We start from the raw sequence: 14,096 nt of genomic DNA on the forward strand, positions 1-14,096 counted from the left end.
TGTCATGTTTTAGTTACCTTAGAATGAGCCTTTTTATATCTACAGATGAAGAACTAATGAACTAAAGGATCAAGATAGGGTCTTTCATTTTTTTCACTTATTTACTGTAGGAAGGAGAGAGTGAGGCGAAGCAGTTGCAATCAGCAACTATACCACTAGATACCACCAAATCCTACATGCAGGTCCTGAATGTCACTGCATTTAATAAGGAGATCTTAATCAGATGTGACGACCCATTCTGAGTCTCTACTAAGATCATGCTACTCTCTGCTTCAGACATATTTTGGACTATGAGCTGAAAAGCTGCTTTAGAAGAGTTTTTACTTACATATTCTAACTTGTTACATCTTATGGAGTAACTGAGGAAATGTCATATAAGTATCTGGAGAAATATTGTTTCTAATTATTATTTCTACAACAAAACTGTTGTCATGTCTCATTCATGGGTAACTTTAAGCTTGAGTTAAGTTTGAGTTCATCCCAGTGATTAACTTTAATCTGAACTACTCTTCCTCTCTCCTGACAGCATTTCCCGGCTGTGAGTGGGGCCTTCATGGATTCGCCGTACAATGGCAACACGTCTTTGCAGACGTCCACCTCCAACCTCAACGCTGGATACTCTCGACCCTCAGAAGCGGAGGATGATGGGAAAGTGTCCAGTGACACAATTTGGCTGTGGATCGCTGTGCTGGCAACTATTGGCAACATAGTGGTGGTGGCTGTGGTTTGCGCCTGTGCCTTCTGACAAGATGGACGCAAAGAATACTGTTGCTGTTGGATAATGGGAAATCTTACCTGAAAGTATATTTTTCTTCAGAAATGATGTAAATAGCCTTATTTTTAGATTTCTGACCTTTTTTTTTTTTGAAGAGCAAACTTTAATTTGAAACAGGAATTTGCATGGGACTCTTCATTCAAAAGAGTAGAAACATTTAACTACAGTAAAAATAGACAAAAATATTTATTTATTTATTTAAAGCTGTCACTAGATTGAAATACTAGAGAGACAGATGATGGAGACACAAGTATGTCCAACTTTATGTGTTTAATTCTACAACAACGTTAAAAGAAAAGCCACAAAATAAATCACATGTTTTTCAGTATCTTACTTAAAATACTGAAAAACTTCACCCTGACCAAACAACACCACACACAGACAGATGCCATGCATGTATACAAACTATGCTACTTTTATTTTATCCAGACGTGTTGCCATATGAATTTGAATTACAGTTGACTGAACTTCACTTCATTCAGAGTTTCTCTGCTGGTCTCTGCTACCCTTCAATCATCAGCCTTACTCAAACACAGCCTGAAACTAGAATGAGCCACCAGCTTATCATTAATACTGCATAATTTATATTGAAATATTTATTAATTTTAATCACCATCATGGAAAAAAACAACAATGTGAAACAGTGAAATGCATAAACATGGAAAAAAACAACAATGTGAAACAGTGAAATGCATAAAAATGTACGAAACCTCTGTTTTATTCAGAGCTGATCCTTTTATGTGTGCTTTAATCATTGGCAAAGTAAATATATTCTTCCTTACAAAGTGAAAAATTGTGAAACTACATTTAGATAGACTTGTCCTCAGGTTTTCTCTTTCTAGTTTGAGACTCTAAATGGGACGCAGGGATGTTAATTTCATCCTCCAAGTGAACAGAATATTAACATTCTTTTAATAAGCAAGGCCCTGTAGCACAATTAAATATATTCATTTCGGATTCCAGGCTGAAAAAAAGCTGTGGCCTTAATACAATAGTGCTATGCTTGCCAATGGTCAGTTGGTTATGCAAGCAAAGCTGGTGTTATATAAACGTATTCAGTCCTGGTTACACTACAGCTCCTGCAGAGGTCATCCTCAGAACTACAAGGATTAGACAAGATCATAGTTTGATCTCTTAGTGGGATCAGAAGGTTTGAGCCCGTTGACGGCCTGTAACATGCCGATCATGCTCATCATAGCACTGAGCTCCAACCTGTATTGTCTATACTATTCTTTTCTATTCAATTCTTTTTATTCTTACACTTTTAAGCACCCAGTTCCTTCTTGATTCATTGTAAATACTCTGTCCAATAAGAGAAATCGACCCTTGCTAAGCCTCATTGCATGGTTACTGTTGCTATGCCCCTCAAGCTTTCCATCCCTGCATGGCACATGTGCAATTTTGTTTTTACCACAAAAGAATCTTTGAAAAACTGTATGCCTGATTTCAGACAGAGGAGGACAAAAACAGCTACTCATTTCTAGCCAGCAACCGATGATCAAGCAAGCAAGCAAGCTGCAAACAGCTAACCAGCCGTTAGCTCCATGAGTTGGTTGAAAATAACATTTTTATACTTAAATATCACTTGTTTTAAAATTAAACTCAAAAATATATTACAAATTGTCATTTATATGACCATGTCATGTTTCCATTAGTTTATACTTCTTTCTAGTGTGCACAAACACCGTGCACAAACACTCACACTGAGAGCTAATTTAAAAGCTCATGTTCAATTGACACACATGTTTTGCATTTTGTTAAGCACCATTAAAAATCACAGAGGAAACAAACTCTATTTGAAAAGGAAACAGGGCTCAGCTGTGATTGAGCAGTGGTTTGTTTAAAGTTAACAAGCAAGGAAGGTCACACAGTTTCACTTTCTTTCAGGACATGGAGATACAGAATGAAAAAGATGAAGGTAGACCAGGTCAGAGGAGGTCAAAAAAATCACAGCATACTGTTGTAAGTTGCAACAGTTTGTCTGTCTGCAGTTTGGTGCTATGCAAGTAAGCATAGCTGGAATCATCTCCCTGCTGTGACCGAAAACGATGCTGAGAGTGGAGAGACTGAACCAAGACAGTAAAGTTGCAGATCAGAAAACTAAAACACTGAGCTGAGAGACACTACACAGCTCCAAAGAGCTGAGGAAAACTGCTGGGTGATCATTGTCTGTGGGCTCGTCAGAGTATGTCTGTTGATGGGAACATGACACCTACATGAAATATTATGTTGTTATGTTAGTACTTGATTGGGCATAATCACCAAAACTACTCGAGGCACTGACCAATTTGTTATTTTTTTGTACTATTCTTCTTGTCACCATGCTCTCAGATGACTTATTATCATAATTTCAACCCAGACTTGTCTGAACGGGTCACAGCCAACGTTTTCCCCTGTATGTTCATACATATATATGTGTGCATCTCACTATCTCTCAGCTGAGATCCAGTCTGTGTGACCTGCCTCATCGTTCTGTCAGTGCGCAGCAGAATAATGAGATGTAATGCGCCTCTCAAGCTTAGTATCCGTTTTTCCCTTTTTTTCCCCCTCCCTCGCTTGATATACCAGATTTAAGTGTGCCCCTGGCGGCTGTTAGAGCGGATTGTGTGGTTGACTTTAGTAGAGGATGATTTTACAGACAGACTAGCTTTAGCCATCAGAGGGTAAGATAGAAACTAAAGGAGCGGAAAGAGAAATAATTTGTATCATGAGTCATCTGAAATAAAGAGCAGCGATGAGTGACACATGAAAAAGGAAGATGTGGAAGAGAGAGGAAAGATAATGAGGCAGGAAATGCTCATTTTAATTCCCGCCGTGAGCACTTAGGAGGAAAGAGACATCATAAGAGTGGGGAGTGAGGGAATGAATGGAAAGGAGAGAAGAGACGATGGCTTAAAGTAAGAATAGAGAGGGAAGAGGAGGCGTTAAGGAGGAGGATGTTTGACAGAAAAGTATTAATAGTAGAGAATGGGAGAGAATTAGTAAAGTAGAGGAAGGACACATGAGTATATGACAAGGGTACAGGAAAGACGGCAATGATAACTCACACTTCTATGCTTTATACGGATGATTTTTATGGTAAAATCATTGAGAAGTTTAAACATTTCATTTAACAATATCTACAAACTCAAAATATTGTTTACACTTTGTTTTACTTGTTGTATTTTGGCATTAAGACACATTAAATTAGAAAAGCTCATTAGTCTTCACTGCGTCATAACTACTACCAGCAACCATCCAGGCACATAATCACAATAATTACACTCCAAACTGAGTGTGTTTGTGGTCTTTGTTTGGTCGGTCAGTGCTTAGGTGTCCACTGTCCAACACAGTTTACCCCATTCAACTCCCTTGCTGTCCAATCAGCAGCCAGTTTCTGCATGGACCTACAATACCAACCAATGTGTGTACTCTGCAATCACAAGTTTTTTTTTTAAACTGACTCAGTCGACTCCAAAGAGAAGAACGCATATAAACATGTGCATCTGTTATTATGGATGATTAAAGACGATCTCCAGCAATCTCCAACAATGCAGTTATTCCCTCTATCTTACTACTGAAGACCTGTCTGCACAGCCACACGGAAGTGAACTATAAAATGTCCGCCTTCAGATGGCTGTTATCAACCCAGTATCTCCAGCAACTCAGCCACCCAGGCAGGAGGTAAGAAGTGAAGTGCAGTACTTATCGTTGTGGTGCAGCAACCTGATGAAAGCCACCTCTGAAGAAACCAAGTTGTTGATTATAAGAAGAATATGAATTACTACTACTACACTACTACTACTACAGTTGCTACTACTATGCAGGGCTACTACTAGGACTATATTTTTGTTAAGGACTCGACGGCAGCTATACCACATATAAACAAATAAGACATGAGATTATCTCATATAATGAAGATATAAGGTCTCATATAAAGCATACAGAATGCCAGTAAAGGTACTTTTAAATACTGTAGCAGTTGAGTCTGTCGATCTCACACTGGGGGGAAGCCTGTTCCAAAGCTGAAGGGCCATAATCAAAAATACGTAGTCACCCTGGGTTTTTAGTGTGGTCGGTGGAACTGCTTAAAGGTTTTGATCAGCTGATGGGGAGTGTGACATGTCAATATGTGACACAGTGTCGATAAGGTCCTGTAGTGATTTATATGGGGGGGGAAAAAATACTGATCTAATGTTTTTGATTAAGAAGATGAGACAATTGTTTGTGATAATTGACAAGGTTATTAATTGATTGATTTTGGAATAAAGTATAGAAAAAAGAAAGAAAGAAGGATTATGTTTACAAGAACACTACTGTGTATTTTTCAGGCTCTCGCATTTGCTTTTTGAATTTCTTTCTCCTCCAAAAAGAGCTTGTTAGGAGCATTAGTGTAACATCACTCATTGAAAGTAGTGATCTAGTCTGCAGCAAACATTAGTCACAGAGGGCCTTTCCACAGAAATTCAGACTAAGCTCAGCTAAGAAATCATCCTCCCCCAGGGAAGAGTTGTTTTTCTGAAGTACTATAAAAGTAACTTAAGAAGACAAATACACCTAAATGTTGTGGGAAGACATGACAAAACATACTTGTGTTCATCTGAAAAACTAAAGTTTAGTGAATAAATAAATTAACAGTGGAACATAGAGAAGTGGTATTTGTGTAATTGGAGTGGCATGAATCTTTTAAACAGTAAAAAGCTTTTTAAAGTACAAAATAACAATAGATGTGAACGGTTCTGCTTTGTTTCTTGGAAACGATGAGGTATCTCGCTTTAATAGGCTTGCATGCGGCATTTTAAAGTGCTGTAAGTAAAAAAGTTTCTGTCAGATATGAACTCAAGATGGCAGTATAACAAGCATGATCCAGCAAACTGAACGGACAGCACGTCTGAGCAGCAGGGAGTTAATCACTGCTGCATTCAGTGCCAGACATATTAAGCCTACTTAATATTTTACTTCTTCAAAGGATACAATCTTTATTTGAGCCTATCTAATTATTATTTAATTGTTTTATTATTTAAAAAGCATTATACAATGTGGTCTGCTCCTCTTTCCTGTCACGTTGGACCATCCGTTCTTCTGTTCTCCTCTTTCCGTCTTTCTCTGTTATCTCATACGTCTCTCCCTTCGTGATGTCTGTGAGGCACTAGACCGTAAAGTCCACATTGTGAAATCCCTCTTCTGTACACACACACACACACACACACACACACACACGCACACACACACGCACACACACACACACACACACACACACACACACACACACACTGTCCTGACCCGACCTCTTTTTCCACCATCTATCTTGCGTCTTCCTCTTTCACCATGTCCCTCATTTGTGATTCATGTAACTCATCATTTACTAAAACTGTCACAGCCTCAACATTTGGTTCAGAACAATATGTAAATGGTAAATGGTAAATGGACTGTACCTATATAGCGCCTTTCTACTCTTCCGACCACTCAAAGAGCTTTACAGTACGTATCTCATGTAGGCGAGTATGCATTTAAATAAAACATGGTTCAAAGTCGCCTGTCAGATAGGAACAAGCTGGATAAACTGGATCATAAAACTACATCCCTTAAAATTTTAATTTAACTAGAAATGTACTGAATCTTTTTTTTTCTGCCTTCATAGAGACCCACATCATCAATCTTCATAGAAGAAGGACTGTAAATAACAGCTTGACAACCACAGAATAACCTGAGAGAAAATTGGGACTTCAGTCTGATCCACTTTACTGGATTATAAGAAAAATGTGTGCATGGAGATACAGCTGTGTCAGGATGATCGTGTTCTACACCATCATACAAAATGGATTTGCATGAAGAGTGACTCTAGTCTGTGGAACAACAGCCTTTGGCGACAACAGTTTGGATTTGGTTGCTCATCTAACAATACAGATCTCTTCTTTTCCAATACCAGGGTGGTACTGGGTTAGTAGGATATTTAGGGAATGTGAAACAGCTCAAATGAATCCACATAAACATTTCACAGAAGACAATAAAAATAAGTTGGACTGAAACTGTGACACAACCTTTAAAGTGCAACTTTTTAACAGTACAACCACAAAGTCAATTCTTGCTTGTTTCTTTCAAATGTCATGACTCGCCGAGGACTTTGGTGATGCATTTATATTTATAAGGTATGCTGTGGTTACTCAGAGACTTCACTGTGGATGCTAAAGCCAACAATGTCAAAGTGAACATGTTACAGATGGACCGCTGTGCAAATATGAAACAGAAACAGTATGATCATAACCATCTGCAGCACTGTTTGGTTAGCAGGAGGGGCAGCAATGTGTCACTTTACTTGACATGCATGGCTACCAGCAGATTTCTCTCTTTCTAACTCTTTGTCTCGTCACAAATATCATTTCAAGTAAAACAATTTTAGGGGTTTGGCACTATTTGTTTTTTTTCTATGTCTTAGTTTAATTGAGGACTTCTTCTCTTTCTATCGTTCAAATCATGCCTCATCTTCAAAGGACGTTTTGTAAAGGTGGACCTTTATACTGTATGGCATTGAGGCTTCTGTAATATAATTTCATTAAAGAATGTGAACTCTGTCCCATCAGGTTTGTTTATGAATGCATGTCAGCTTATGGAAAAATTACGTTATTACATTTTCAGAGGTCAGTAGTTGTACAAAGTAAATGTTCAATTTACTTACAGAGTGAAGGGGAACTTAGAAGAAGCCAGCACGACTCCAGAAGACAGAATGGTGCTAACGACTGTCACATCATTAGAGATGCTTTCTTATAATTGGTCTTTTACTTTGTATGAATGAAATGATGACTACAAAGTGGTCGGTCTTGATATCCAGCAGTGAATGTAAAATGACAGGACTTGATCTTGAGGCTGGTTAAATGTTAATTAATGGTAATGTTGCTTCAACTTGATTTAGCTTCTTCCGATGTAATAATGATCACAGACTTTCCTGTTTCCACTAATATAACTGCAGCTCCATCAAACACACATTAGAATAACCATGGCATCATTCTCTTATAATAATATGACACTATTTAAATTTGACATAAAAATGCATCAAAACTCAAAACCTTTGAGGGTTTTTGGAATAGCACTTGATGCATCAAAACTCAAAACCTTTGAGGGTTTTTGGAATAGCACTTGTGCATTTTGACATTTGTGCTACAACAAAAGCAAAGAAAACATCTTCACTACTTTGACAACACATACTATATCGCATTTAGATAGACAGATAATCTGCTGTAAATAAGAAAACACATTCAGATACAGAAATGCTGCCAGTCAACGGTTTTGTGAGCATGTTTGGACACACAATTTGCTACTTGTCAATGATGTTAGAAAATGAGCTAATGAAGTTTCCGTTAGTTTTAAAAATGATTTTATTACTTGCTAAAAAATCAAACATAATTTCAGATTATGGATGTTCAAACTGTTTTTTTGTTTTTTTTGCAGTTGGAATGATAAAAACTTTACATATGGATCATATAAAATTTATTTTATCTTAATGGACTGCTTCATCTCTTTAAAATACATCTAGATATTGAGGGCAGATTAAAGAAGTCATCACATGTCTCTGCACATCCAAAACCTTTTGGAAATGGGCTGATGGGATTAATTATTTGTATTTTGATGGACTGAATCATGGCAGAGTAATTCAGAGAAGAGGTCTTTCTTTCTTTTTTCACTAACATTCATTTCTTTATTTTATCTTATTCTGTCTCCATTATTTTCCTCTATCCATTTCTTTCTATTTTATCTATTCCTTTCTTTTCTTTTATTGCTTTATGTGTGTTGTATGTATATGTATATATATTTTTTGTCTGTGTAAGGCTTTGTTTAAAGGAACATTGGGTAACTTTTCTACCATGAGAGATTTTAAATCATTTTGATGCTATATAATCAGGTTAACGGTGTCTCTCATTCCCACTCTGTGCTGCGTATACGACTGTTCTCGACTTTGTGCTCTGGGTACAATCACCGGAGATAGGTATGTAACACAAAGTCACACATAACCAACTATTTAACTGATTTTGGTGAAACTGCGTCATGTTTGACGGAGAAGATGTAATTTTCCCTCTGATGTCCTCTGACTGCTCTGCCTCAACTCCCGCCACATGAACTGCTACAGTACGTTCAGCACACTGAAGGCGAGGTTCAGAAGACAGCGCAAAGAAGAATTTCATTATATTACAAATTTACGGTATAAGGTAGCGAAGGCACTGGCAAGGTAGCTGTGTTTGCTAGGCTTAGCTATAGTTACCCCTGGCACTGCAGTCTCTATGGATAATGGTAGAGGTGAGGAGGTTGAAGAGGATGTTGATGGAAGAAGCTAAAGGCCCACTCACACCAGAGACGTTACGGCCAGAAGCGTCTCTCCGCACCACGGCGCGAGCATTCCGTAGCATTTCTATTTTTGACGAGAGCCGCTGCTAAACCTCGTAAATTTCAACAGAGCAGATCACACCAGACAGGAAATCCAACACAGAATCAACGTTATAAACTTCCACCCCCTTTCAAAATAAAACACAATACGCAGTTCATGTCGCTTATCACAACTTCACATCAACGTTACGTCATGACCGATGGCACCAGGTGATCAATGATCGATCAAAGGGTCTCAACATGAACGATGAGAGACTAATTGTTGAAGTGGAACAACACACAATCATTTATGACACAACAGATGCTTTTTATAATCTCCTCCACGTCGGAGAAGCAAAGTCAGCTGTTTGTTGTTGTTGTTTTCTTTATACACAGTTTATTGCGGGGTCTCGCATACGTCCAGGATTCTCGAGTAATCTCGCGTGAATACGGCCGGCTTGCTATGCTAAGTATAGTAAGTAAGTCTCACTGAACACTGATTGATATTAAAATGTTTCATGAAGGTAACACTGTTTCCAGAAGTCAAACCTTTTGTTCATATTTTCATTTTTTTTACTTTGTTATATTTAAGGACTCGCAATTTGAAATGATGACAATACATTAGAAGTTATTTTCTAAAATTATTTGTCTTACTGAAAATGTTGCATTGTTGAATAGAATAAGTACTGAAAAGACTTCATCATTAATGTGGATGAAAGATGAAATATAAAAGAGAGTGAAAGGAGAACACAGAGAAGTGTTTTTTTTTTACAAACAACAGATATTCTGTCGACCTTGAGGAGAGGATCGCACGTCATACAGAATCTAATCTTCACAACGACAGAGCATGTCAGGTCATCACTGGAAAACACTGAAGATACCATGACGAAGATGCCAGTAAGTGTCATTGTGTCATACATTTATGGTGTAAAAACACAGATCTTGAAGAAAAAACAAGTCACCTCATCTTCACGGAAAATTAAAACCGCCTCAGTCACTGTAATGTGCTGATGATCAGTTTCCTCTTTGGCAGTACATTTAATCTAACATGAGGGACAGGCCATGAAAAAAAAGAAGGGATTAATAGCTGATAAACAAGAAATGTGAAGCAACAGTTTCAAGAACCAGACTGTTGTGTTAGAACAATTTGACATATTTATCCAGAGACCCTGGCTGTCTGACCCAACAGACTAATCTGTGAGATAAACAAGATGTTACCCAGAAGAATAATTTACAGCTTGGATGACCACAGCTTTGGAAAACACTAGTGAAAAATCTTCCAGATGAAATGCTTTATTTGAAACCAAAAGATAAGACGTTAGAGAAATACATTATATGATGGATTAAGGCTGAATAATTTATTGACCAATAAAGTGTGCTGTAAATCATCTTTAAGAATAAGTACACATTTTAAGTGCAATAAAGTTTGACTATATTTAGAGGACAAATGGTCTGTTACAAGAGATCTGCCCCATTAGATGCCTTTCTTTTGGTCTCACACACAACACTGTGTTTTTATTGAATAACCGTACCAGCCAGGCTCAAAGATGTCTATATATGGTGTGAGCAAGGAGAGGGAAATAATGATGCAAACTTGGCTCTCGCCGTCTCAGTTTTTCTTGGCAACCTGGCATTTTAGTTTTACCTTAACAAATCACTGTCACCTTAACAAGTAAACCTGCTGAAAGGCAAGTAGAGTCAAAAATTTGGAGTTGAGCTGGTCAGCTTCGTAGATAAAACTGACCTCATAACATATTTACGTTCACAATGTTTGTTTGTAGCTACTGCCAAATTCGAAAGCACATTTTGGCAATACAGCGTCTGACTATGTTGTCTTCTGAGGAATAACAGACAATTCTGCAGCACAAAATTTATGTCCAGCACCGCCATGCGATACTAAGGTAGAGAGCAGTGTGGCGGGGGCAGGTATTTTCTAGGGAGGTGGTGAAGAATAAATGGTTAAACCAGTGGTTAAAGTTACTCATCACATGTGCACAATAATTTCTTTGTACAATTAAGACATCAAATGTGAGTGACACGTACCAAACCCTACACGTAATCAAGAGTTTTTGCAGAATTGTTGAATATCGACTCATGGTGGTCTTCTCATTCATAAAATACAGTAAATAATCAGGTGAATGTCACTGGACGTAAACTCTTTAAGGTTAAAAAAAGATTAGTGTTTGATTTTAAATCTGTATATTAGTTACGTTTAGGGCTGCAGTGAGTTACTTACTTACTCACTTGTCATTTTTAATACTTTCAGTGGAACGAAGTATTACAGTTCAGAACACAACCTCACCTTGCTCTCTCCTCTCCCATCTCAGGCTTGGACAGCACGGCTGCAGTGCTTGCAGAATAATGACATAACATTGTTTATGTGACCTTAGTTAAATAAGTTAAGTTGCATACCAAAGTTGAAATAAGTCAGAGGTCAGTTTTTTTTTCCCCATATGAGACACAAACACAGTCTGCCAAAAGTTTGTTTGTCTCATCCATCTACACCAACCTCCTTCTCTCCTCCTCCTCCTCCTCCTCCATATGCAGGCTTTGTCTCCTTTTCTACTACATCACCTGACATTATTTCTCTGACATTCACATGTCTATGCACAATATATGTCAGTAGAGACTAGATGGCGTGATGTGAAACGCATTTAACATGGAACTTTAAACATTACTGCGTTATTCATAGTGAAAAACAGAATCATAATGAAATAAATGTTGTTTTTTTTTAACTATTTGACATTTATTGATTTGCAGAAATAAAAGAGTGCAACCAAACTGAACGAGTGCAACCAACTGAAATAGATTGTACAGTACCAGGTCAATGAAAGTGCTTTGATTTGATTGTGTACGTGTAAGTGTGTGTGACTAACCGTCCTTGGGGTTCACTCATTGCCACAGGACGACCACAAGATTTGCAGCAACAACTGCTCACTTAAAGTATGTGTGTGTGTGTGTGTGTGTGTGTGTGTTAGAGAATAAGACAGAGATAGAGGCTCAGTGTGAGAGCCAGTGTGCCGTGAAAGCACAGTTGTGTATTTGCTTTTGTGTCTGTCTTTTCCAGTAAAGAATGACTCACTCACTCAGCCATTGTAGTCATTTTAAAGATTAGCACATTTTACAAGCTAAGAATAAACACTGTCTGCAGAAAAGAAGCTTTTGAGCTGTTACGTGGCACAGGCCTCAACGTGTCTTAACACATCTGATCTCGTTATGGCTTCATGACTTTGTATGCTTTCATTTTCCAACACAAACCGACATGTAAGGATCCAAAAACAATGAACAATGAAAAATGCATAACAAATACCTCTCGGACTTGGCCATAAGAAAGGTTGATGTACTTCTGATCCAGAAGGATAATGTCCTGTGATTAGTTTCCTTGTTACCTGTTTACTGTAGTGTTTTTTGCATAGTGCATTTATCATGCACCAAAAATTGGTAATCACACATGGAGAATCCGTTATAAGAGATAGCTCACTTGACTTGTCCTGACTGTTTTAACGATTCGCATCATTCATCAACGCTTATGTTAATTTATTAGAACTTTGATGAATCCTGAAGTTGCATAACATGATAAAGTGCCTATCGATATAGTTAATCTAGGGAACGTCTGGCTGTAGATTGTGTTTCCGTCTCGGAGTACAGAGTGATAAAGTGTCTGACAGCCAGCCAGATGGGAGTCACTCTCTGATCTGAAAGGTGGCTGGGCAATAATGAGACACAGATGGTCGCGGCATGTCTCCACAAACCATCACACACACACACAGAACAGAACAAAAACACACACAAAGACACACTGCTCGTCCTTTAGTCTTCAATATACTCAGTAGATTATGACATTTTATTAACATACTGGAAAAAGAAATGTGTATGTTCAGTCGACGTTTTTAAGAGGTTATGAATACAATTTAAATAGAAAGAAAGATTTGATTTATATTCACATACTGTATATCATTTACTGCTTATTTAACCCTGCAATAGGAGGTTTTTTTGGGGCCAGAAGGGGGGTTTAAACACACTAACTTATTATATCACCTTATATCACCTAAGTTATTGCGTAATAAGTCAACAAGCAGTTTCCTATCCAGCAGACACAGATCAACATTAGCATTCATTTGGAGTTGTATTTCTGGCCAGCAGTCAAATGTAAGTTCAGTATTCACACAGTATTTTTTTAGCTCTGTTTTGTTCCCACTAACTCTTCTGGGAAATATTTTGGCTTAATATTTTATCAGCTAAATGTTCCACTATGTTCACCAGCTAGACGCTAAAATGTGTCTGTCTACCGTTTGATGCTGTGCAGGTAGTTTTTAGAGTTTGTTTCTTGCTGAAAACAGCTGCCTGAAACGATGTAACAAGAGCAGTGAAAGTGACGACAGTAAAGTTGCGGGCCAAACCAAAGCAATGAGCTGGAAGATGCTGGAATGCTTTATAGATCTGAAGGGAGCTGCATTGTTGTGTGATGAATCTCTCAGTGTGAGAGTTGATATAAAGATTTAGATTTTAGCTGCTTGAATAAGTTAGGAGAAATGACAATATGCAGCTACAAACACTTAAAGCAATGTAATTAGATACAAATGCTGGCTGGTTCTGGTCTTTAATGTAAGATTTGGATTTGTGCCTGGAGAGTCCATTGCTCTCTACTTCCAGCACACGTCCTGATTCATCTGACCACACACACCAACAGACACACACACACACACACACACACACCAGTGTGAGTGGGTCTGTCTGGAAACAGTAGAGACAGAGAGGAGGTCTGGGAATGCTGAAGAGGGGGAGAGCCGGGAGGGAGGAGGAGAAAGGTGGAAAGTTGCAACTTCAGGGCAATATGGACCACATGCTATGGGGAGGAATGCATGTGTCTTTGTAGGAGAGTGAAAGAGCAAATGAAAAGAAGAGAGGAGGAAAGAGGAGGAGAGAGGAAGAGTAGGAGGAGGAGGAGGAGGAGGAGGAAATAAGTGAGGAGGGAGGGATCTGAGCT

At 38.2% G+C, this 14,096-nt stretch overlaps 1 protein-coding gene and 1 long non-coding RNA gene across 4 annotated transcripts in view; both read left to right on the plus strand.

Moving 5' to 3' along the window:
- Positions 1 to 1,430, plus strand: part of LOC113746015 (uncharacterized protein C14orf132) — a 28,504-nt gene extending 27,074 nt beyond the window's left edge. For all 3 annotated transcript variants that reach the window (XR_003462560.1, XR_003462559.1, XM_027280122.1), the window contains one exon: positions 527 to 1,430. Coding sequence is in view for 1 of the 3 variants with exons in the window: in XM_027280122.1 (XP_027135923.1) it covers positions 527 to 745 (219 nt within the window). In the remaining 2 variants the exon portion in view is untranslated. The remainder of the gene's footprint in view (positions 1 to 526) is intronic.
- A 1,040-nt stretch (positions 1,431 to 2,470) lies between these two features.
- On the plus strand, positions 2,471 to 7,326 carry LOC109142101 (uncharacterized). Its single transcript, XR_003462561.1, has 2 exons — positions 2,471 to 4,438; positions 6,396 to 7,326. It is a non-coding gene; the product is annotated as an uncharacterized LOC109142101 (long non-coding RNA).
- Positions 7,327 to 14,096: the final 6,770 nt, after the last annotated feature.

Source organism: Larimichthys crocea, chromosome VII (assembly GCF_000972845.2).
Source record: "Larimichthys crocea isolate SSNF chromosome VII, L_crocea_2.0, whole genome shotgun sequence".
NCBI classification, from domain to species: Eukaryota; Metazoa; Chordata; class Actinopteri; family Sciaenidae; genus Larimichthys; species Larimichthys crocea.